Here is a 23,772-nt window from a genome sequence, read left to right as displayed (position 1 = left end):
ATATGCTCAGGACCGTAACAGCACTTCGTCAGGCCCCCCTAAAACTTTGGTCTTGGGCCCCCCATAGGGTTATAGACCGAACTTCTGGGGGGCTTCGCCCCCCAGACCACCCTCCGGCGATACACTCAATACCGCTATTAATTACATTCATTGGGAGTTTGTTTAGTGAATCAGCTTTTGTCGCCTAAGCGCGCGAAGCGCGGAAAATTTCTAGAATTAATGATTTCATTGGTAAGTATGATCGGGAATTGCATATATTGTTATCAAATTTTATCTTCTATCTGCTCACGTAATCAGATTTGCTGGTAGAGCTGCGTGAGGTGTGTTTCAAAAGGTAGGACCACTCCATAATAATTAAACATCTTTGGGCGTATACCCGTTGGCAGGAACGAAACAGTACCTTGTCAGGCCCCCAAAAACGTGGGTCTTGGGCTCCCATAGGGTGATAAAACGACCCCCAATCACGTTGTTCACGTTTGTCACGAAATTATCTGTTCTGTATTGTGAGCCAGCGCGAAGCGCGAAAATTTTCGATAATTTATGATAAAATCGGTCAATCAGATCGGCGATTGCATATATATTATGCTATCAATTTATTGTCCTCTCTACTCACGTAATTTAGATATACCGGTAGAGCTGAGTGAAGTGTCTTGAAAACGAGAGGGCGCGTAAATAATGATTAAACATCTTCGGGCGGGCGGACCCGATGATATGACTTCGTTACATGATGCTATTTCGTGACTTCCAGTCTGCTATATAAAAAAATATCGAATCGCCCAAACGTAGGCTTCTAAACTAAGAGACGCACACGATTTCAAAATTGGTATTTCTTCACTGGCATAAAATTTTTCCCAGCGGGATGGTATTTGTCTTGTGAGGTTCAGATTGCAAAGACAGGAACATTCGGCGCCAGTCATTTAGACGCCTATGGACAATTAAACCTATATGTATTTTGTATATATAACGAGCTCTACGGTCTGCATAAGGGCATAGACATTTTCGGCCAAGCTTTTCTCGCTGCCGATCGTTCTGGCACACTTCTTGGAGTCGCATGTTATATGGCCTAAAACTTGATTGTATGTCTTGGTGGGTCGTGGCGCGGTAATGGCCCAATACCCAATAATAACGATAAATGTCTCCTTGAATTCGCGCCCTGCGCGAAAAATTAAAAAAAAAATTGGATAAATTTTCAAAAAATACTTTATGATTTATGCTAATTCACGAAATAATTTTGGGCCCCCTTCGAGCTCGCCCCCGCCCCAATTGGGGGGTTTGGGGTGCGGCAGTTACGGTGCTGGATATGCTTATTTCATGTCTTGAGGACATTCCGCACAGAATTGACATGCGACAAAATGGGAGTAACTGCATCACAGCGGCTTGACATTTCGAGTATTGTTGAAAGAATGGCTTACGCAAGGTCTCACCAACGTTACGGGCAATTGTACGCAATACTGGTTGAAGATGGACCAGAAAATGTTGTGACATACTTCAACAAAAACAGGCATAATATCAAAGAGGAGTGGGTGTATGCCTACAACAATTTTGGTGTGACTTTTCAAAATCACACGAACAATAGAGTTGAGTGCATCAACAAAAATTGAAGGACGTCAATGCAAGGCCTACTCAAGTCTGCAGCTATTTTTCAAAATTTAATGCTTGTCCTGGAGTCTCTACGCACAGAACAATCCCATCGAGCTATTTCGATTCTGCAAAAAGTGCCTGCGATGCCATTCGAGGTGGGTAGCTTGGGGTACGAGTACGGTCAGATCCTCACACCATATGCTCTAAAGAAGGTTATTCATGAGCTCAACACCGGTGTAAAAGAAAATCAATCGCAGATAAATCAAGACCTTCAAGTTTCTGCAAATGAGTGCAATGGCCATTTTTGCAGGTCGATGAAATTACCTTGCCATCACATTTTCCGCTTTCGTCGACAATATTATCGAAGCTTATTCTGTCCAGATTTATGCGCAGTGCGGTGGACACTCCAATACTACAGGATAAACAATAACGTTCTCTCAGATCATGAAATTGAATTCCATGCGGGGGCCTTTGGGATTAATGTCACAAAGCCGAAGCCAATCACGTCACAGTTTCAAAAGTTCAAAAGAGCCAATTTGATTGCCCAAAAATTTGCTTCGATCGTATCCGAGTCATCCATGTATGAATTCAACAGCAAAATCGTAGTGTTGGAACTACTGGTGCAGGAATGGGGCAGTGAACGTGCAGTAGCATTGGATACCATCAACCCAGCTGAAACACAAGGTTAATAGATGATTTAGAAAAATTTATAATTCATAATTGCGACTTTTTTAACAGAAACTGAATCAATATACTTTCAACGAAAGTCTGCACCTGGGACCAATAACACTACAGCAAGTACGTCTATTGTGCACTCATTAACACTTGATATTTATATCTGCATCCTCTCCGTTTCTGGTTGTTTCGATTCTAACAAAGATGAATCTCACGCCTCTGCGAAGGAAAAGACGGTGGTGATTGTTGAGACGTCAGGATAGTTAGCCTTTTACTTCACATGTTATTCTAATCTATTAGTTACAGACAACACTATACATCACCAAGTAATATAGGCCTATCAGTCATTCATTCAATCAATCAATTGACCATACATAGGCCTACACTATTCACAAGCAACATCCCAGGTTAATTAAGCAACCAGACATCATGTTATTAGGACTGCCTTCGCGGACATATCAGTATCAACCAACACTGGCCGATATTTGGTGCAATTTCATTACAATAAAGAAAGTAAATATCTTAAATCACAGACCAAGTCACCATAGTCACTAGATTTAGATGTAGGCCTATGTTGCAATTTCATGATGTTTGCATGTTTGTTTATCTTCAGATGCGGAAAATTGCGCTACAGCAGTGTCCAAAGTCTGTGATGCAGAAAATACCGCTCCAGCAGTGTCCGAAGTCTGTGAAGCGGAAAATAGCACCCCAGCAGTGTCCGTAGACTGTAGCAAAATCACCATGACACCAGACAAGTTCATGAGTTGGTGTCAAATTAATCCAAAGTATATCTTGCTGCACTATAATAGAACTCTACTGATCTTGCTGTTTCAGATCTTTCCAACAGTCGTCTGCCCTCAAAACTGAAAAAAAGAGGACGCCCAAAAGGCTTGGAACAAACTGTGGTTGGCCTTCCGAAGAAGAAGAAATCTGACGCTCCAGTTCCATTTAAAAAAAGACATCCTAAAGACAGAGACCGATGTTAGTTACTTTCATGCAGTGCAGAACCTCAGCAAATTTCATTTCTGCCTCATTCACAGTGACGCTGTCATGGTTCGTATTACCATCTGACTTAATGAAGCAATGTACGGAAAGAAATTGGTCAGTAAGTCTGTCACGTCTGTCACTCGTCTCATCCCCAACAGCTGCCTGGATGAGACTGTGAATATGCTCCATTCAAGAATTATTTCGCATATGATGGATGGGTTGCTGCGATGAAGGCATTCCAAAGTAAATGTAGTCAGAAGCAGTGGTACTGTGGAGTATGCGACCTTCAGCTTACAAAGAGCAATTCAATTGGCTGTGACTCCTGTCTCAACCGGGATCATCTCCTATGTGCTGGACTAAACACTTCCCCAAAACAAAACAAATGGTTCTGTGACCGCTGCAAAAAATAGTAGATGCCTGTGTTAGAAAAATATGTAGCGGCAACCAGACATGGGGTAATCGCGATTAGTAATCGTAATCGATTACGACGATTACAGCATTTTCAAGTAATCGTAATCGCAATCGATTACATTCGAAACAATTCCGAAGTAATCGTGATCGACTACTTCCCATATTTAATCGATTTCTTTGTGAAAGAACGATTACTTTTTATTTGTACAAGGATTGTGACATAAACTGAACACTCGTGAAAAAGGAAAAAATATTATACCAGTTATTGAGAGCACAAACGTCTGATTTTCAAATGCCACTGCTCATTATTACGTCAGAGAAAGCCTATTAGCTTTGCTCGTCTTTCCGTAGGAAGTGTCCACACGTAGTAAATAGATATTCGATGTACATAAGTGTGATTGTAAGAAAACCCACCGTGCTGTATATCGGTTTATCAATACATTTCAGACGCCACTACCTCGCATCAGGATAATTATTCATAATCACCTCTCTGCCGAAGTTTAAATAGCAACTTTTATATTGATGTTTGTTTAAACTATAGAATCTAATGTAATTCTAATCTAGAGTTAAATGCAGTTTCACCGTTGCTGTATGGCGAGCAGTAGGCCTATATATGGTACGAACGTACAGCAAACAAAGGTTTGAAATTTTGTACTCGTCATATAAAACATTACGGTTTCCACAACGAAGCATTAAAATCAACACCTCCTGATATATATCATAACTGGGCCGTTGTTCTGCCGGTTCTCGCAATGGCAGCTTGCATTAGGCCTACATTATCTGCATTAAGTTGAAGGCAAAATTTTATGTTCACTTTCTGTTATTCTCATATTATTCTACTTAAAACGGGCGCCAATCGCTATTTCACAATTCTTTACTGAACATTTGGACTTACCGCCATAGCCATTAGCGCGGGTTGTAGCTAGAATCAGGATCAAAACAGCAAAAGCGTCCCCCAACCAAACTTTGGGCTAGGACCCCCATAGGGTAGTCAATTAGGAAGTTGAAGATTTAATTTCGTCAATAATATTGGTAATTGCATTATATTGCATTTTTAATCTCATCGCCGGATGGTCAGATTTATATGAAGAGCGGGGGGGGGGGGGCGGAGGCAATTCATAATTATAACATCTGGTATCTTGCAAAAATTACTTTATTGTATGTTGTTAATTCGTGACCGCCGGTCTGTTATACAGCCAAAAGATATTGGTTGTAGTGGCCCAAACAGCAGACTAAAAGAAAAACTTGCGTGAGACGCACACACAAATTGTCATGTCTAATGATCTGTGGGTGCCCGGGTGGCATTTGCATCGCGGAAAGGAAAGAACGTAGTTTATTTTTGTCCTTGATTTTTTTTTGCGGCATATACCCGACTCATGAAACACATACACACGATCTGTGCATATGCATACCATGAGTGCATGATGTGCATATGCCGCTGGACAAGGAAGTGCAGATATAGCCTTTACGGCTTTCTAGGTCATGCACCACCCCTCCATGCTATCCCAGTAATGCGTGAGCGTTAAGCAGGGAAGTCATGGATACCAGTGTTACTAATCAGGTCTTTGGTCTCACCCGGCCGGGGATCGAGCCCACGACCTACCGATCAAGAAGCCAGACCCTTCACCATTACGCTATCTTGTCGATCGGGCTCAGATTGGAAGGAATGGACTGTTAGTCACGCCCACCCAGCGCGGCTATTAACAATGGACACATACCCTAAGTTTTGGCAAATGTCTTTCTTTAATAGCACACTTCGTGGAGTCTCATGTTGGCCGAAACTGCATGTCTTTTGATGTGTCGAGGAGCCGTACTGCATGATTGGCACCTAAATGCCTATTACTGTGAATTATATATTATTTTCTTGAGGAGGAGACGTAGGCATTCGGTGCGATAAACCGTCCTCTATAAAATGGGCACTGGGTACATTATGATGTCCCATCTTTTTTAAAGACAGTAATTATATCATTGGGCCTTTCCAGCGCACTCGATGTATCGTCTTCCAATATAACGACTACGATGCAAAATAAATGTAATCGTGAGTAATCGTGATTACGTTTCCAATGTAATCGTAATCGACTACTTTCCGATTCTGCTGTAATCGTAATCGCGTGATTCAGAAGTAATCGTAATCGCAATCGATTACATTCATGAAGTAATCACCCCATGTCTGGCGGCAACTTCTTCAACATAGGCGCAGATGAAGAAGATAATAGTTTTCAAGCCGGGCAATTTAATCCATCCTAACAGATGATGAATTACGTAGCCGTGCTGAGATTAATGATCAAGTAGTTGTCTACGTTTTCTGTTTGTGACCACCAGGGCTGTGCAGTTGGTAAACTTTACCACCGACTCAAGTTATTTTCAATAGACCGACCCTGACTCCCGAATCTTTAAACGCACCAAATCCGACTCCCACTATTTTTCTCACAAAACTTCGCCTCCGACTCCATATCCGACTCCAACGGTACTACAAATTTACTTCGAAAATTATAGGCTACAGTGACGGATGAATGGTTTTCATGTAACGTATAAAACATATCAATCGTGATGACACGGTAAACTGGTTCATTGTGACGCAACTTAAAGTCTTTACTGTGCAATTAGCATGGCTTTATTCAAATCGAAATATCCCTCCTTGTTTAATACAATGTAAGTTTTCAAAACATAAACAAGCCACGAATACTTTATTATGTATGAATCATTCAAAATGATAAATATAGTCCAACCTACCTGGTTAAAACGTGGACAAAAAGTGTAGCTGTTGTGTATGAGTCGGGAACTAATACAGGGACTGACAAATTCTTACAACCACACGCTATACAGATTGCAAGAACACACTTTCTTATTACGAATAAACGGTTCTGGTCACAATCGAAATTTAAGGAGCAGTCAACTATATAGTAGAATTTGTTGGCATGCATTACTTAGTCAAGTATTCATGTACTACTTGAACTAGTTGTTCGACCAAAGTGGATAAGTTATCCTAATCAATTTGTTTGACTTCGTTAAGTAGGTAGTAATGTTTGGTTGTATCTGTATAAATTTTGGAAGTGATGTTGTGCATATAAGCCTGCTCTTTAACAGTATACGGAGGTATAATTCCGAAAGTTTTACTAATTTGTGATTTTATCAGTAGTTCGGTGTTGGTCACGAATGAGATATATCTTGCAATTTTCTTTCCCTGTGCAATTAAACTGAAATTTGCAAATAATATGAGAAAGTTTTTCAATCATTTCAATAATATCAATAACAATGGTTTGTACATACGAAGTGTATTTATTTACTCTTGGCAATTTTCAAATACCTTCGAAAGTTTTGGGTTCATTTTCCCATAAAAGTCTGAAGTCAGGATGCATTTTTTGCCATCTTGGAATTGAGTGTCAATGTCAGCGACTTGTTCCTGATGGTGGCAAGAGTTAAACCACAACACCGCGGTCGGCTGGCTATAATGCGGCTTATGCACAATTGCACCTATACTTGACATTTTTTGTATTCAGGAATAATTTATTGGAAATATTTAGTATTAAAAATCTAAACACTTCTCATAAATGTGTCATTAAACTCATTCTTCAATCTACTCGGATTTACTTCCCGGACCGGATGACACCCCTGCTTTAAACCTTGACTTGGATTCGAACTTGCCTCGATGGTGACATGACTCGAGCCAAAACTATAAAAGTAGAATTAAATTTTGGCCCGTGACCTTGTGATTTGGTTACAACCCTGCTTTTGATCGATATCGTTGTATGACTCTTTGAGAATACAATTGCAAATATGACGCTAATATGGTTCTTTTGATAAACAAGACCTTCAACCCCTTATGTGTACAAACGTAGGGAATTTCACAAATAAAATGACTTATCCTGGTACAGAGGCTATTTTTTCAAGATGGCATGAAAATGTGTCTGATGCAGGCGATGCAAACATTTACCAAGCTACTTTTTACTTTACAAATTACACATTCGAAAGTGTAACTAGTTTTGCCGAAAAATCGGGATGTGGAGGTAGTCTAAAAACATTGCTACTTGGGCCAGAAAACCCTATATGACTGTACTGCCAGAGAGTAGAAATATTTCCTTAGTGACAAGTTTCGTGCAAGACTATCATTTTTTAGCAATTTTGTCGTTAAACCAAGTATTTTACTTACCGGAGTGTACATATAGGCCTACATTAGAAAATGTATAGATATATCTTCTCTTTAATCATTTCAAGTTTTGTCGCAGATCTGGTCAGTGTTCTGTTTTAGCACATTTCAATGAACAAAGGTAAGGACTATCAATTGTTCGATATTCGTATTTTCCAAACAAACTGCATTTCTCCGTTCACAAAATCAGCAGCCTTTACTAAACCCTTGTTGGACAATCCCAAACTCGACGCCATACTTCACACTGAAATTAATGGCTCAAATACAGAATGATATTTCGTTAAACATCACAAATTGCATTCGGATTGAATATATTTCCAGATGTAGCTTTAATGGGGTCTGATGTTATGTATAACGACAATGAGGAGTGGATTTTGAACTAATTTCATCAATTTGTTCTCTCGCCGAAATCTGTTATATCTTCGTCGAACTTTCAAATTTGGTTCTGGCATATCACTCCATGTACAGGGTACGGGCTCTTGTAATTGAATACACCGTATTTTGCACTTGAAGAATCTTTTCTCACTTGTAGAAAAAGGTACTCGTGAGTGGATTTCGGGTAAGATGGAAATTATTATAATTGATTTCGATCTACGTCAATTCCAGATCTGAACGACACTTTTGATGTCTGTCAAAAAAAGGAAAGTATGAAATCCGGAAAATAACTAGTGGACATTCTCTTAGAAATAAATTGTTATTATTTTGAATCAATGTTGTATCCGTTTCCAATTATTGATTTCATCAGATAGGATGCCGTTGATGCCCAATCGTGTGTCAATATACGTATTATACATTGGTACATTTCAAGACACAGTAATGACTATTATCACGAACGTTTTGTGCGTAAACCAGTGCTAATCAACCATTTTAATTTGATCCACACTGGATGCTGTTGTGATAAACCCTGCTCGATCAGAAGATGAATTGAAGCTCATCTTTCATGACTTTTTATATAAAAAGTATTAGTTCTAGTGAAAAGTTTGTAATGGACCCTTGTATCGTTTTTGTGATGGTGCACCCTGGGATCAGATTCAGCCGTTTCGAAACATTTCTAAAAAACCGCTTCACGACGACATTTTATGAACTCAGCGAAAAGGTTAGCATTACTCTTCACAATCAATGCTGAAAATTATCACATTTGTGATCGAACGGGCTGACAAAAACTCCAACCACTTTCTATACGATCCAGAAAACTTTTTTTTTTAATTTCAGCGGCTTCATTGTCAAATCATCCGGATACCTAACAAAACGTTGCACACCAAATTTGACATGATTCCGACCCGTAGATGCCGAGGTCAGTCAGATTGAATTTTTGGTCATTTTTGAAATATTATAGTCTTCACGGTGGTACATCTCAACACTTCAACATGACCAAAAGTCGCGTTCCAGGTATGCCTGAAGAGGCAGGGATGCCTTTTCCACTCGTTTTGATCTTGACAAGGTCCTATGCTGGAGTTCCGATGAAGATATCGGGAGTAACCGAAAAATATATATGACATGGATTAGTTGGAAATCAGGCCATTTCATTAAAATAGCCACGTTAAACGGAAGGTGAGATAATTTTCAAATAGAGTGCTCAACACACTGAAAATACCGACCACGAAAACGAAATGGACTAACAAGAAGGTAAAATACGGGTAAATATATTTCTCAAGTGATAGTCAATAACTATATGGGATATATCGATCGGGTGCTCGAGCAATCTCGCGTTAGGCTCAATATAATCACCACAATTTTTACTCCAATCAGATGTTATTGTATTTATGTCATTTATTAATATCATTCGCGATATTCGGTGACTACCATATAATTGGGTTCATTCATCTTAGTAGAACGCCAATGCTTGTAACTATACTTTGACGAGAGGTTTGAGGTGATATTGCATAAGATATCCAGATGAGCGCTTTATAAAATTGGTGAGTTACCATTCGGTTTTCTTGAGGCTTGCAAAGTTTTCGAGCATACAAAGAATGGTACCAACACTTATGTGAAGTAACAGAAATGCCGCTTAAACATCGTATGCAGCCTGTAAATACGCAGTTCATAGTAGACGGTGACTAGACGGGTCAGGGACTAGCTGCGAGCATACTTGATGATATGTTGAAATTGGTGTGCCCGATCCCAGTTATGCAGGGCATATCGCTGTCTCTCTGCCTTCTTTCGAAGTTTTCACTGATTGCAAAGTCGCCATTCCCAATATCTTATCCACAGAGACATCAATTGCATCCCTCAGCAGCCCAGAGTTGGGATATTTCTCTGCCACTTGACATTAACTGATCCAGGGCGTTAAAAATGGCGCTGATTGCAATTGAGATTGGGCCGTGCCAATGAAAAGCAGCATATTTATGAGTTGAAAAAGCATTTCTGGTACTTCACGTAGCGTTGATACTAGAGCTGTTTCTGTGCTCGTAACTTTGCGAGCTTCAGGGACACCAAATGGTAATCTAATGAGCTAATAGGGCACATTCGTCATTTGATGGTTTTTCAATGTCACCTGAAACCCCTTCTTATCAAAGAGTAATAAAAAGTATTGGTTTCTTACCATGATATATGGACGCAATTAGATGGTATTCATTGAATATGGAGGATGACGTGAAGAGAGGACGATAACTCTTGATAGGAAGAAGATTTGTCTCGATGCCTATGAGTCTTATTATTTGCCTGAGAGAGTATACTATACAGGAGTTCTGAAGGACAAATGATAGAAGATCTTAACATCAAATTGTATTGTGAAGAAATCTACATTGGACCGACAAACAATATAGATATTGAATATCATTTGAAAGATACATTTACCCGTGTTTTACCAGCTTATTGTCAGTTCATTTCCTTTTCGTGGGCGTTAATTTCAGCGTGTAAAGTACTCTATTTGAAAATTATCTCGACATCCTTTTAACGTGGCTATTTCAATGAAGTGGACTAATTTCCAGCTAATCCGTATCTTTTTTTCGTTTACTGACGATGTCTTTATCCAAGCTACACCATAGGCCCTTGTGAAGATCTAAACGAGTGGAAAAGACATCCCTACCTCTTCAGGCGTACCTGGAACACGATTTTTGGGCATATCGGAGTGACCAAATTTTTCACCGTAAATACTATTATTTCAAAATTGACGGAATTTCAATTTGGCTGACCTCGGCATCTACTACAGTTGGAATTGAGTCAAATCTGGTGTGCAACATTTTTTCAGGTAACCTGACGACTTGACTCTAAGCCGATAAAATTTGAAAAAAAAAATTTTTCGAACACGTCTAATGCACAGTGCACACAGTGCGATGTTATTACCTTTGTCAAGCCGCTAATCCGCTGGAATTGTGTTTTGCTTGCTCAGAATTGTCACTGCTTAAGTAACTACTTGGTAAAAATTAACAATGTAACAGGCAGGCAATACTGGCATCACATCATCCGACAGAAGTATTCTGTGCATGCGCGAATATCGAGATGAATAGGTACACCAATACGTATGAACGTACCGAAGGATTATACTTCATTCCCAGATAAAACTCAACATACGACGAGCCATATGGCATTATCCTCCGAACAAAATCTTCTATGGCATTTTGTTGAGTTCGATCATGAAATTCCGCCAATAGAGCTCCATGCTTCGCACATTTTGCAACTGCGTGTTCGTAATTAAGGTTATCCGTAGATGAAGATAGATAAGGAACGGTGAAACATATTCCAGGTCGAAGCAGCCTTCCTTGATTTATGCAGTCGATTTCTGTAAAAGGCATAATAGCAATGTTTTTGGCACCAGCCACGTCATGCAATGATTTGCTGACAATGCATGGGTATATTTCTACTGTGGCGCTGTACTGAGTTAATTAGACACATTTTAAATATATTACGATATCAGCAATTTGACCGCTGATAAGCGCACAAACTATGCGATTACACAAACACAGGCCGATGTCGTTGCTGAAGATGACACAATGAGCGATACGTGTAAGCAAGGCCGTAACCGTCGCACCCTAAATCCCCTATTGGGCGTGGCAAGCAAGAAGGAATATATTTTTTTTCGCACATCAACAAAAGGTTAAGTATTATGGACTAGTTATGTCATTTAATATTTATCTGTCTTTAGATCTCTTGATTTTAATATGCGTGATGTGATTTTATGCTCAGGTATCCCAGAGCCGGTCACTTCCGATCCAGGACACACCAAGGTATATGAAGTTACAGCCAACATGCGCTACCACGAAGTGAGCTACCAAAAACAGCCGCGGCGAAAAAACCGTCTACCACAATGACACAGCATGTTGTTTGGGTATGTGTGATTGAATCAAATATGTTTTGACAAGCGTTAATCATTGCACTAGCTCAGAATTGAGACAAACTTAAAAAGGTGATTCTTTGCGATGTAACTTCCCTAAGCTATTCTGCGAGGGCCTCATGCAGTCTTTTAATCATGGGTAATGAATACGACCCAAAATACGTGCTCCAAGTTCCGAAGACACCACTTCGATCGGCTCGTCCGGTAAATCTGACCACAATAATTGGAAGACGATACTAAATGACAGTAATAAATGCAAACATGTACCAATATAATTGCAAAAATGCATTCATTCACACTAAACAAAATTTGTATTTCGCACGACTAAAAAACAATGGCATACTTGCTTTTGTAACACGCGATTTTGCTGCGTTGCAAGCCGACGAAAGTAAATATTTAAGGCCTACGTTAGCTGTTACTTACTCCGACTCGCTCGTGAATCGCCTAATTCTGGACTCAATTTGCTACGGAAACGGTTTATGTGTGTTTGTTAGTCGGATGTATGAAAGGTAGTGACGAATTTAATCGTTCGGAGAAATGGGCTCATGGGTGCTAAACTACTAGAAGGTAAATTGATCATCATGTGAGGAATCGGAACTAGTCATTTAGTGGAGAAATGTGTGACAAAGTCCTGTTACGGATACGGACCTGCATGCAATATTAACCAGATCGCAATTATTGGAGTCACGGTTTATTGCGATTTCTTTGCAATCTTATCAGCACTTACGTACATAGTCAGGTTGTATAACAATGAATAAAATACCCTTATTTTATGCAGCAGTTGCACCTTATTGTGGAATTTTATTGCGCCCGTGATGTCGGTTGCGTGACCACCGACGTCGGAAAGTAAATCCTGCACCGCATCATCTGTAATTCATAACTGAAGCGAGATAGACGCATGACTTTTGGAAAAAGTCGTGTTTCCGGTTCCAGAGTCTTTTTTGGTCTCCGCCATGCGTACATAAATGGTTTCCAACCTTATGCTACGATAGGGTTAGCATATTTTTGTGGCTCAAATTCCGGACGCTCTCTAGCGCCTACTAGCATTTAAAATGAGGTAACAAACAATACATTGTTTGTGAATATGACGGCACACTAGCAAAGCTGTGCCTATCGACGTGAGGTGGTCACGTTCCAGTTCAGGGGCCGGAGTTGTGTGTTGTAACAAGGACCGAAGCAACAGTTTTAAGCCCTTCCCACCCAAATAAACACTGATTCATCACAGGCCTAGTAATCGATGCAACTTCTGAGAGGCTTAATGTGAATTCAGTTTTTATATGCATGTGAACGGTAAATTTTGTGAATGAATTCTGTCCTTAACGGTCCAGGCCAGACCGGGCAATGTATTCGTCGTCTGACTATTCCTACATCCCATTAGAATAAGATTTGCAAATGCATAAAATTTACAAATTTCGCCGACTGAGTTAGCGACCTGTTTTTTTTATCACACTAGTAATCGTCACACGCAGGATATCTAGGCCACTTGTCACCAGCTGTTCCATGTAAGCGGATTCCAGCCTAGAAGTGATCCTTACTATAAGTCAAAATATATGGAATCATAACATAGCATTTCGAACAGGTGTATTTGACTATTACAGTAGAAAACACCATAAAGACCACAAACAACGACAAACGCAGGCTATGTAAATAGCTACCACACACCACAATTTGAGGTAGCTGTATGGATGGAAAATACACATCAGCAAGAGAACGTATATGCACAGCATCACGTTTTGGCCGTCGCTATTCCCAAAACACTGTCGGATTCCCAAATCGATAGCGCGTCTGACTGTGCTGCGATTGTCCGATTGTTAGCGAACAGTAAGTGACGCAAATTCGATTGTGCGACACCTGGCTATTGTTTCTCTGCGCTGCCATGGTAAGTAATATAGCCATATTTCACATTCCTTGGTGATATTGAGGAGGTTCAAGGGCTACAATATTGTCAATATTCGGATATTCGGAATCGGTGCGAAAATAGCCTTTGATTGATACCAATTATTACGAATTCTGAGCTGTTTATGATGGATTGCATTGTCGCAGGTAGGGCACGACCCGCTTGAGCCTCACCTGTGCTCAACCACTTTATATTCGCGCTGTATTTTTGAAAAATAAATATGAAAATTGCTAATGTTGGAAGAAAAAGATTAAAATTTAGGTATTCATGAACATGACGGTAAATATCAATAATCATTAAACAAGTCACAATTTCCTTTACTCATCCTGGCAACAGGTAAGGCACTGCCTCACTTGCCTCCCCGGACCGCACGTCACTGCCAAGTATATACTCAATCGATTGGCATCACGTGGATATTGGCCAAGTGGGAGATGTTTCCCAAATAAACTCCGACACATATGTTTACCCATCAAACAGATGTCTTATAATTTTAATATATCAAATAACCTATGCTGTTTACCCGAGTCTGTTTCTTTGTAACTACAAATATCGTGAGGTACCTCTATGATATTAAAATATTTAGCTCGATATGTTTATTCCATACCTGATGTTAATACAGAGAGATTTCTTGTAAGTTCGGAAACTGTTGACTTTATTCCTGCCAAGTGTAGAATTGAATCGTACTATTACGTTACCACAACTTTTATATAATTCAAGGATAGACATCATCTTACTATAATCGACTTCTGTGCGAATGACTTCATTTATCCGCTCGTAGTCTACTGTTCCTGGTGGGCCATCGTTACCCGGATTTCCCATTGGACCTGGTACACCTGGTGGTCCCATTTTACCAGGGGCTCCTTGCTTTTGACCGTATCGAGGTTCGACTTCAGATGATCCACTTTCCACGAAAACATCTTCAAGATTTTTGCAAACAAAATGCTGTTGGCTGCCTGACACTAAGCGCAAGCACAGTACAAGCACAGAGATTGACCACCAAATATATTGTGACATCATTATACTGAGATTAATAGTAATCTATATGAGACAGAAACATCTTATTAGTCCGGGTCAAAGACTCGCTGTCAGACTTGTACAAACTAAACATTTAGTTAGTTGATGGTCAACTAACTAAGGATTTCTTGAGTGGTTCTAGTTCTAGTTGCTGATTTTGAAAATTGAGTAGTTGTAGTTATAGGCCTACTTGTGGTTGCGGATTTTGAAAATCGGGTAGTTCTAGTTCTAGTTGTAGTTGCGAGTTTTAAATATTGAGTAGTTCTAGTTCTAGTTGTAGTTGCGAGTTTTAAAAATTGATTAGTTCTAGTTCTGGTTGTCGGATCTCCAACCTAGGTCGTTTCCCAAGAAAGTCCACTAATCTATTGAATCTAATAGATACACTGCGGTAATAACATGGATGCGTTTTGCAGTCGATCAATAGCTGGCGGGTTACAACGATTTGTTTGTTTGTTTTGTGGTAGGCCTATTCATGGTGTTTGTCGACTTATAATCATTTACACCAGGCCGATATTCTTCATTTTTTCCGTAACTGCCGACTTATAGCACGGCCCACTTCTAGGTCTTTTCTAAGATACCGCTTACGCGAATGAGGTTGCGAGGTGCCTAGATTAGCCTCCAACACTTATACGTATGGGAATTCTGAAGTCGACCTTGGTCGGACTCGAATCCGCACCCATTGGTGTTGCAGCGGCGGATTATACCACTGCGCTATCTCGCCACGTGTTACAATGATATGACCTATAGAAAATAAGATGATCGAAATTCATCACCCAAACTAGATACATATCATTAAACAACTATTTGAACCACTACTATGGAAGAGGCAAATTACCCAAATTGAGTTAGACAAATATCATTCCCTGGACAAACCAATCCCGAAAAAGATTGGAACTATAGGCCATGTTCTTGAAATATGACTATTTTAGCATTTATCTAATGTCCTGCACTAAACGGTTTACATCTGTACTCCTTGCATCGCAAACTCAAACCCTTCGTCAGCGCAGTCAAAATATGGGACTGTGGTGACTGTGTTCGAAATTTACTGGATGTCCGCTTATTAGTAACATGTATAGCCTGCATAACAATTAATTCTGCATAGCCCGATGTAGTCGACACTTATTGGAGGTTCTTTCTTCTGTAGGATAAGTATTGTCGAAGTCGCACCCACGCTGGTGCTAGGGGGTCATTGTGTCTGAAATACCATTCTGCATGAAAAATAGAGTGCAGTATAATCTCCAACAACTACTTCATCATATATATAGCTATAAAGTAGGGTTACTATACGTCCTCTTTTAGGAGGATTTGTCCTCTTTTTTGACTTTTTTTGAAAGGTGTCCTCGGAGGACGCCCAAATGTCCTCTTTTGTTGAGATTTTGGTCAAATATAGGGCAAAATAGATACAGTAAATCAGCACTGAAGTAACGTTCCAGGGCTATTTCAGGGGCTGAGCCGGACAGTTGACCTTTTTTTTAGTCAATCAACTGATAATGTGAAAGAAAAGCTGTACTTGGGAGCTGAGCCGGAAAGTTGACCTCTAACATGGTAACCCTATTTTAAAGACAAAAGTCCTGCGAGATAAACTTTGCAAGATTAGTTCCACTCGCGTGGGTAATGAGTATTTGTTTACACCAGTGGTTCCCAAAGTGGGCGCCTACCCCCTGCGGGAGTTCGCGAGCGTTAAATGGGTCATGAAATGGGTGATTGCGGGGGCGCTGGCTATAAAACTGGGCTGTGGGGGGCGCTGGCTATGAAACTGGGCGGTGGGGGGGGGGCACTGAGAGCAAATGGGGGCGGTGTAGGTTTAGACGGCAGCTGCTGAGTAGAGTTGAAACGATTGATGACTAAAGCAGCTAAATATGCCGTAAAAAAAAATGCAAAATCCATTCACTCGGGGCAATTTAGGGTTTTCCGTCTATCTAATCAGCAGTCGGAAAAGTCCATTCCTACTTAAAAATGTTGATCCTGCCTATCAATAGACTAATTTAGCAGTCGGCAGAATCTCTAGAAAGCGTGGTTCGTGGTGTGCTATGACAACTTCCAAGTATTTGAGCAGTTATAACTCACTGCAAGGTGTGATGGCTTTTTGAGAGGAACTGTCATTCATGATTTTAATCTCTGCTTCAAACGATCGTGGATTATCCACAGCGCTAAGACTGAGGATTTCGACACGACGCTATGGTTGCTAGAAACGATATTCCTTCTAGGCCTACTTGACGAACATATTCTCCAAAATTTATGAGTATGATATTTAAGTTCTTAGTGATAATGAAACTTGATAAAGATGAATACGGCAATCTCCGGATTCAGTGATAAGCCCGTGATATTTTACCGAAATTTCGCGAGACGTGAACTGTTCCAATTCTCAAGCTGGCATGAGCTACAGGTCGAGCCCGAATACCCGATTTTGACGGAGAAGCATAGATCAATCATCTCATAAAACTGCACAAGGTTAAGGTGATTTGATTCCAGGATATATGCCATTTACAAATTCCTCATCGGATTATCATTACATTCTGTAAAGTTTCCGAAAATGAAATGATTGAGGACCTGATTACATTGTAGTGTAGGTAGAACAATTTAGAGTTCAAACTAAAGCTCAATATCTGCAATCAATCGTTATGGATACACAATTACACCAAACAAAAATACTCTCACTGGAGTTGGGTTGACTTTTTTGTCGTTCCCCTTCCCCGCTTATGTTTGATTTAACGTGTTTTCAGTGCCGTGACAAGGCTTCTGACTAACAGCAGAAACCGATTTGACAGTACGGGGCACTGAGACAAGAGATTCTAGAATGACATTGTTCTTATCAAAACTCAAACCCAATATGACGTAGATGATGATAATAATAATTCACCAGCTTGATCCGTCTCAATATTAGCCGTAATAGATGCAGAACAACTTTCGTTTGATTTAGGCGTGGTGGGGGTCGGGGGGCGTTGACATTTTATTCGTTTTCCAGGCGGCGGTAGCTCAAAAACGATTGGGAAAGACTGGTTTCGACTGACATGGTTTTGCGAGTGAAATCTCGTGCCAAACACGCATATCTTAACTATGGTTTTTATTCGTCAAAGCACTAGTCCATCAATCATATATCATTAATCATATATTGAATTCCTCCAAGCGCATCTTTATTTCTAGTCAACACCACTAAGTTTTATTAAAACGCGTGTAATTAGGGAGTCGAACGAAGGTGATGACCTTTTTGATGACGAAATTTTTCAGCAAAAATAGCGAAGTCGGCATAAATCAGCACGTCCCTAGATTCATTAGGACACGCGAGTCAGGATCGGTGAAAAGCTCACCTTTGACTCATCCATTAAAACTTGATGCTTTGCAATAAAATGCCATAAATTCTGCCATTGGCCAACATCTGTTGGATAATCCCGCTGGTGCGAAAAATTATCGAGACGACAGATTTCTGTTGTTGGAAGGGGCCGTTCACACTTTCATTTGTGTGCCTTGGAGACGAGTCTTATCAAAATACACCAGTCTATGGTGTGTCAACAAAAAGAGTTCGTGTACCATTTAAAAATGGTGCATTGAATGCTCTCGAATATGAAATCTCATGCTGCGGACGTCATATTTTGAGATACGATTCTTGATATACGATGTTCCTTTCCATTCTCTACTAGTTGTTGACGATTACCCCAGACGAGTGTCAGCCGAAAATATTCGGGTTCATTCCAATACGAATATACTATTCAATTGTATGTTGAAGTTATGCACCTCCAAGACGCTCTTCAAATATCATATATATATAATTTATTTTGAATTGTCCGCACTCTTAGCGAAAAGAGTGTGTATTTCCACCCGTGTACCACCCCTGATGTACGGGTGTGAATACACACCCATGACACACGAAAACGGAACCGACCTCATATTTACACCGCGGTGTAAATAGAGTACATTTCAATCCAAATGATGCATGGAATGTAGGAATGTAGGCACGTATGAATTATGACCGCGATATCATTCTGAGTCAGGTTTTGTTTTCGTGCATCACCCTTTTCGGCCCTTTCGGTGTGAATACACTCTCTTCTCGTTAAGAGTGAGATGTTGAAAATTCTAAGTTATTTCTGATTTAATTCTTCCACCTAATCAATCTATGCGAGTTCTCGATAACGCATCCGCTATATTCATAATGTTTGAAACATCGTTTTGCATCCAAAATAGCATGTAGTGAAATATCAAACAACTACGCAATCATATATATACCCTTAGCGATAACGACAAAAATAGTGCGTGACCAATTTGGCAGGACTGTAGCTCCAATCGCATGAGAAATCGGTATTCGTTGACTTTAAGACCGTGTTTCGTGACTAATTTTCGCAACTGTCGCTCATATCTCCACATCGTTTCTTCTAACGTTTCCAGAGAACAGGTGCATAAACCACCAGCTACGTGCTGAATTCCTCTACCTACGCTAATGTTTGACTCCATTTGGCGTCCATTCAAAATGATCAGCGCTGTCGTGACGATAAAATCGGACTTGGATGCTGTTATGAATAAAAAATATGTTACTCAAGAAAAAGCAGATGGGACCACCTATTTTCTGTAATTATATTTCGATCAATAATAATTAGTTCGTGACGCGTCGTAATAAATCCCTAAACCCCTACATTTGATATTTACACGGCGATAATATAGCTACTATAAACGGTATCCTCATCACAGACGAAAATGTAGGCTACGTTAAAATAAAGTAAAGACGATGTAATATATTTTCATGCAAACATTTTGAGAAAAACGACGCTACAATTGATCCGATGATCTCCTGACATAATAATAGTATTTTCACTCAATAATATCTGTGATGACCGTTATTTCTGTAATATCTTAAACCAGACTTGATAGTGGGATTATGTTACTAATGTTCATCTGACTCGGTTGTTAGATCCATATCTCATATGTTGCAGTGGTAATGATTCCATCGTCACTAAGTATTATTTCATTCTCACTCTACAATTTCAATCCGCGCATTTTCCGAGGCTCGGTAATGATGGTAATCATTTAAAAAGTTGAGGTGAATGAATGTCACAATATAAATAGATTAGTTGCTGCAATATAATGTATTGTTGCATTTAAAAATGAAATTTTTCGGATATTCGTATCCGAAACGAGATTATCGCTGCAGCCATAGGCGCCGACTTACGCGGTTACGAGGTGGCACAAATTCTCATTTTATTCGATTCGTTTGAACAGGGAACCTTCTATATTCCGATCAACTTGATTGCTGGATGTACTCGTATCGAGAACAACAATATCGAATATTAAACTATTGGGCATTTGGTAGCCGGTGAATTTCGATTGATAAGATCGCGGCATGCGCACGGAAGTGGAATTAGTTCTAGCCCAGGGGTAGCCAACCAGCGGCCGTAGAAGGAAATTTGTGCAGCCGTCAACACGTAAATCAATTAGTATGTGTTGGCGGCCATCGACATGCAAATTGAATTTACGAATTGACCGATGTACTCCCAAAATGCTTCGCGAACGTAAATCGGAAATGTACCAATGCCGCCAAAATCGCTGTTTTAATCTGCAAACAATTGCCGCGATGCGAGCTAATCAACACGAAGCCAGAAATCGCAAGAGACAACTATATTGATTGGCTGCGCGATTTCGCGTTTGTAATCATCATTATTGTCTGCTTAAAACCTCATGTTCGAGAGTTGTCATGTGTTAATTGCGAACTTGCCAGGCCAGTGCGTATTTAGTTACTCACACCACAGCGCATTGCGCGTGAATAACATTGATACAACTCCAAATTCTCAGTGACGTAAATTCTAATTCGGTGCATTCCGTCGGACAGACTAGTAGCGCAGTTATATTTTCGTACGATCGTACTCGTACCGTTTTAATATTTCATTTAATAACTCGACTGCATGGTTTGATATCAATGATCACAGGGCCGGTATTAAAACGCCACACGAATAGTTTAACGCAGCACGTAAACCAGCGGCATGTAGTAAAGTGCGTTTTAGTGCGACGATGACGTCATCGATATGGAACAATTATGACGTCACAAGACTTCGCCACCTCGTAAAAAAATAAAAGTCGGCGCCTATGGCTGCAGCTGATGGTTGAAGATGTTGATCCTCATTCGGCCGATAGCGGAGTACACGAATGGGCGCGTAGATTTTCACTTCGTCGATATTCTCTGGGTTCGACTTGATTAAAATGGGATAATTCAAGCAACTCTTGCGTACGAATTTCTCACGGTGCTAACAAGGTATCTGGGTGGAAAAAGTGTGGATGAACGCTATGAAAATTGTCGCAAAGATGAAGCTTTACCGTCGACAGTCACATGGTGTCATATTCCATAATTCATCACGGTATCAGATGTATCAAATTATCTTCGATTGCGATAAAATTAATAGGATAACTTTCAGGCATCAATGCGGGTCATGTTTCTTCGTGATGATTATGCGATATGTCTGCTCACACCAGTCACACCTGTGCTATATTGTCAATTCGATTACCAGTGTTGTTGACGAATAAATGAGCTTCTCCACCTGGTGTTGTGTTCGCAACGGTGCGGGGGAGATTTTAGATGATCAAGCGATAACTACAAACATTGTATTTCAGAGCGATCAATCAAAGGCGAGCATTAATGTGATTCGACAATTAGTGATGCAAGATTCACAAGCATTGTGGTTACGGTAGAAGTACACAATGACCACCGAACAGTCATGGTGGAGTAAATATCGCCCTATCTACGTGCTCTCCAAAGTGGTAACAAAAACTAAGTGGATCGATCTTATCTGGTTTTAGTTGATTAAATTATGGTAATTGAACTCTTGAGCCCGAGTTATATCAAGGTGCTGATAAGGTATCTGGATGGAAACAAGGTGTGAACGAATACTTCAGAAATTATTGTCACAGATTAATCCATAAACGTAGACAACAACTTGGTTCAAAATTTCAACGTGGCGACATAATTCATCATCTGTCATCATTTGCAACTACTCTCTGCTTCATCTGTGGCTATGGTAAAGAACATTTTATAGACATTCCTTTACCAGTTTTGTTTATGTTTGTTTTATTCACACACCTACAGCAGTGGCGGTTGTTGCCTATTAGGGTCATGTGCGCCACGAAAGTAAATTTAGTAATGTTCATGGTCTTTGCTTTTCGTAATCTTTCGGACGACTATCACGCTCGCGCTCTTTGACCATAGGTCTCTCTCGTCATGCGTCTCTATCGCTGACTTTTTCGGCTCACCTTCACTCCGGTATTTTATACACTGCAGTCGCGGTGAGGTTAGCGGTCGAGGCCAGAGAAACCTCCAACCCTTATAAGATAGGCAGAATGGGAGTGACGATTGCGTCCTAACCTACTCGCTTCACCCCGCTTTAGAGTTGTAAACGTATCAAAATTCTGCGCCAGAAGTATTTTGAACATAGGTAAATGTAGTTGAATAATGACTGGTAGCCTACTCAAAAACGCTCAATAATATACATGATGATGTACAGTTGTATTAAAGCACTGACATCAAGGCACGACATTCCTATCGTGGACAATCACTGCCTCATTTTATGATAGTTTAATCAATCAAATCAATCATCATTATATATTCATCGGCCTAAGACACAAACACAATGTACAATGTGATATACAAGACACGCAATGCGATGTATTGAACAGATGGGGGGATGCCGACTACCAACCAGTTAGGGTCTCTTGAACTGGCATCCACCTCGGGTCTTTTTTCTTGGCTTTGTTGTCACCGTAAGAACAGTGACACGGGGGACGAGGAGCCCAGACTAACCTCCGACGGCGGGAGCTGAACCCGAGGCCGCCTGCTTGGATGGCGTCGTCTCTTGCCATTACGCTAGCAGCATGGCAGCGTAGGGAGCAATTGTTCCAGTACGTTCAAGGCTACGAATGCAAGCTATTCCCCGTAACTAGTGCAATTATCCAGTACAATACCACTTAGTTAATCAGCTCACGTATTATGGGCTTCATATATTTGCGAATCATGATGTTTCAACCATTTAGGTTGTATGTTAGTGGGTGACATATTTTGTTTTGCTGATACAGTAGTGTCCACTTCTATCTTGTAAAAAATAGATTGGAGGAGCTAAAGACAACAGAAAAAAAAAACGAAATTTGGACCATAAATAAAATTAAATAGAATAAAATATATTTGTTTCGCTTTTCAATTCATCCTCTCCATTGAGAAATCTGTATAACTGAATATTTCACTAGAGGAAAAAATTGAAATATTTATTTTAGAATTGCAGAGCCGTTGAGAGGGTGCACTGAAAACGCTCTCGCCTACTCACTTGGTCTTGCTGCTGTTGTTATTCACATCTTTTTGTTTGTAACCTGGTAGCCTACTTCACGTGTGTGTATGTGTGTGTGTATGGGTGTATGCAGGGGTAGGGTTTAGTGCCTCACCAGCCATGAACCTCACCGCACGTCTCTGGTAATGATTGATTCTCAAAAGTAGCTTATTTGACACCTCGGTCAACATCTACCTATTTCAACTGTACGTTACAAAAATTCGTGGTTCTAATTACAACAAATAAGCAGCATTGGCGGGCTAATCACAAATCCTGGTCAACAGCTGTGTTGAATAAATGGATGTAGTACCCATTTCTAATCGAATTTGTATTGATCAATTCTTGTCCACACAGATCTCGTAAAAGTTCTGTTTCAACAGATCTTAATAAACGAAGGTTAATGCCACCAGTTGTCCGATATTCATAGTTGTTAAACACACTGAAACTCCTCGTCTACAAAGTCATCAATATTTATCGTGTCCTTGATGGAAAATAA

General features: G+C 40.2%; 1 protein-coding gene across 2 annotated transcripts in view; it reads right to left on the bottom strand.

The window, feature by feature from the left end:
* The window catches only part of LOC145438073 (uncharacterized), a 143,810-nt gene extending 124,513 nt beyond the window's left edge, over nt 1-19,297 (bottom strand). Inside the window, exons 1-3 of one of the 2 annotated variants that reach the window (XM_080315462.1) lie at nt 14,706-19,297; nt 14,576-14,629; nt 11,275-11,522 (exon numbers count right to left, since the gene is read on the bottom strand). In XM_080315462.1, the coding sequence (XP_080171588.1) occupies nt 11,275-11,522; nt 14,576-14,629; nt 14,706-14,988 (585 nt within the window). In that variant the 5' untranslated portion in view covers nt 14,989-19,297. The remainder of the gene's footprint in view (nt 1-11,274; nt 11,523-14,575; nt 14,630-14,705) is intronic. The other variant, XM_080315463.1, reaches the window with a different exon arrangement.
* Between the last annotated feature and the right edge of the window lie 4,475 nt (nt 19,298-23,772).

The sequence above is a fragment of the Botryllus schlosseri genome, chromosome 4 (genome assembly GCF_051294905.1).
Source record: "Botryllus schlosseri isolate E-star chromosome 4, Bs_hap1, whole genome shotgun sequence".
NCBI lineage: Eukaryota > Metazoa > Chordata > Ascidiacea > Stolidobranchia > Styelidae > Botryllus > Botryllus schlosseri.
This window is presented reverse-complemented; position numbering and strand designations above follow the sequence as displayed.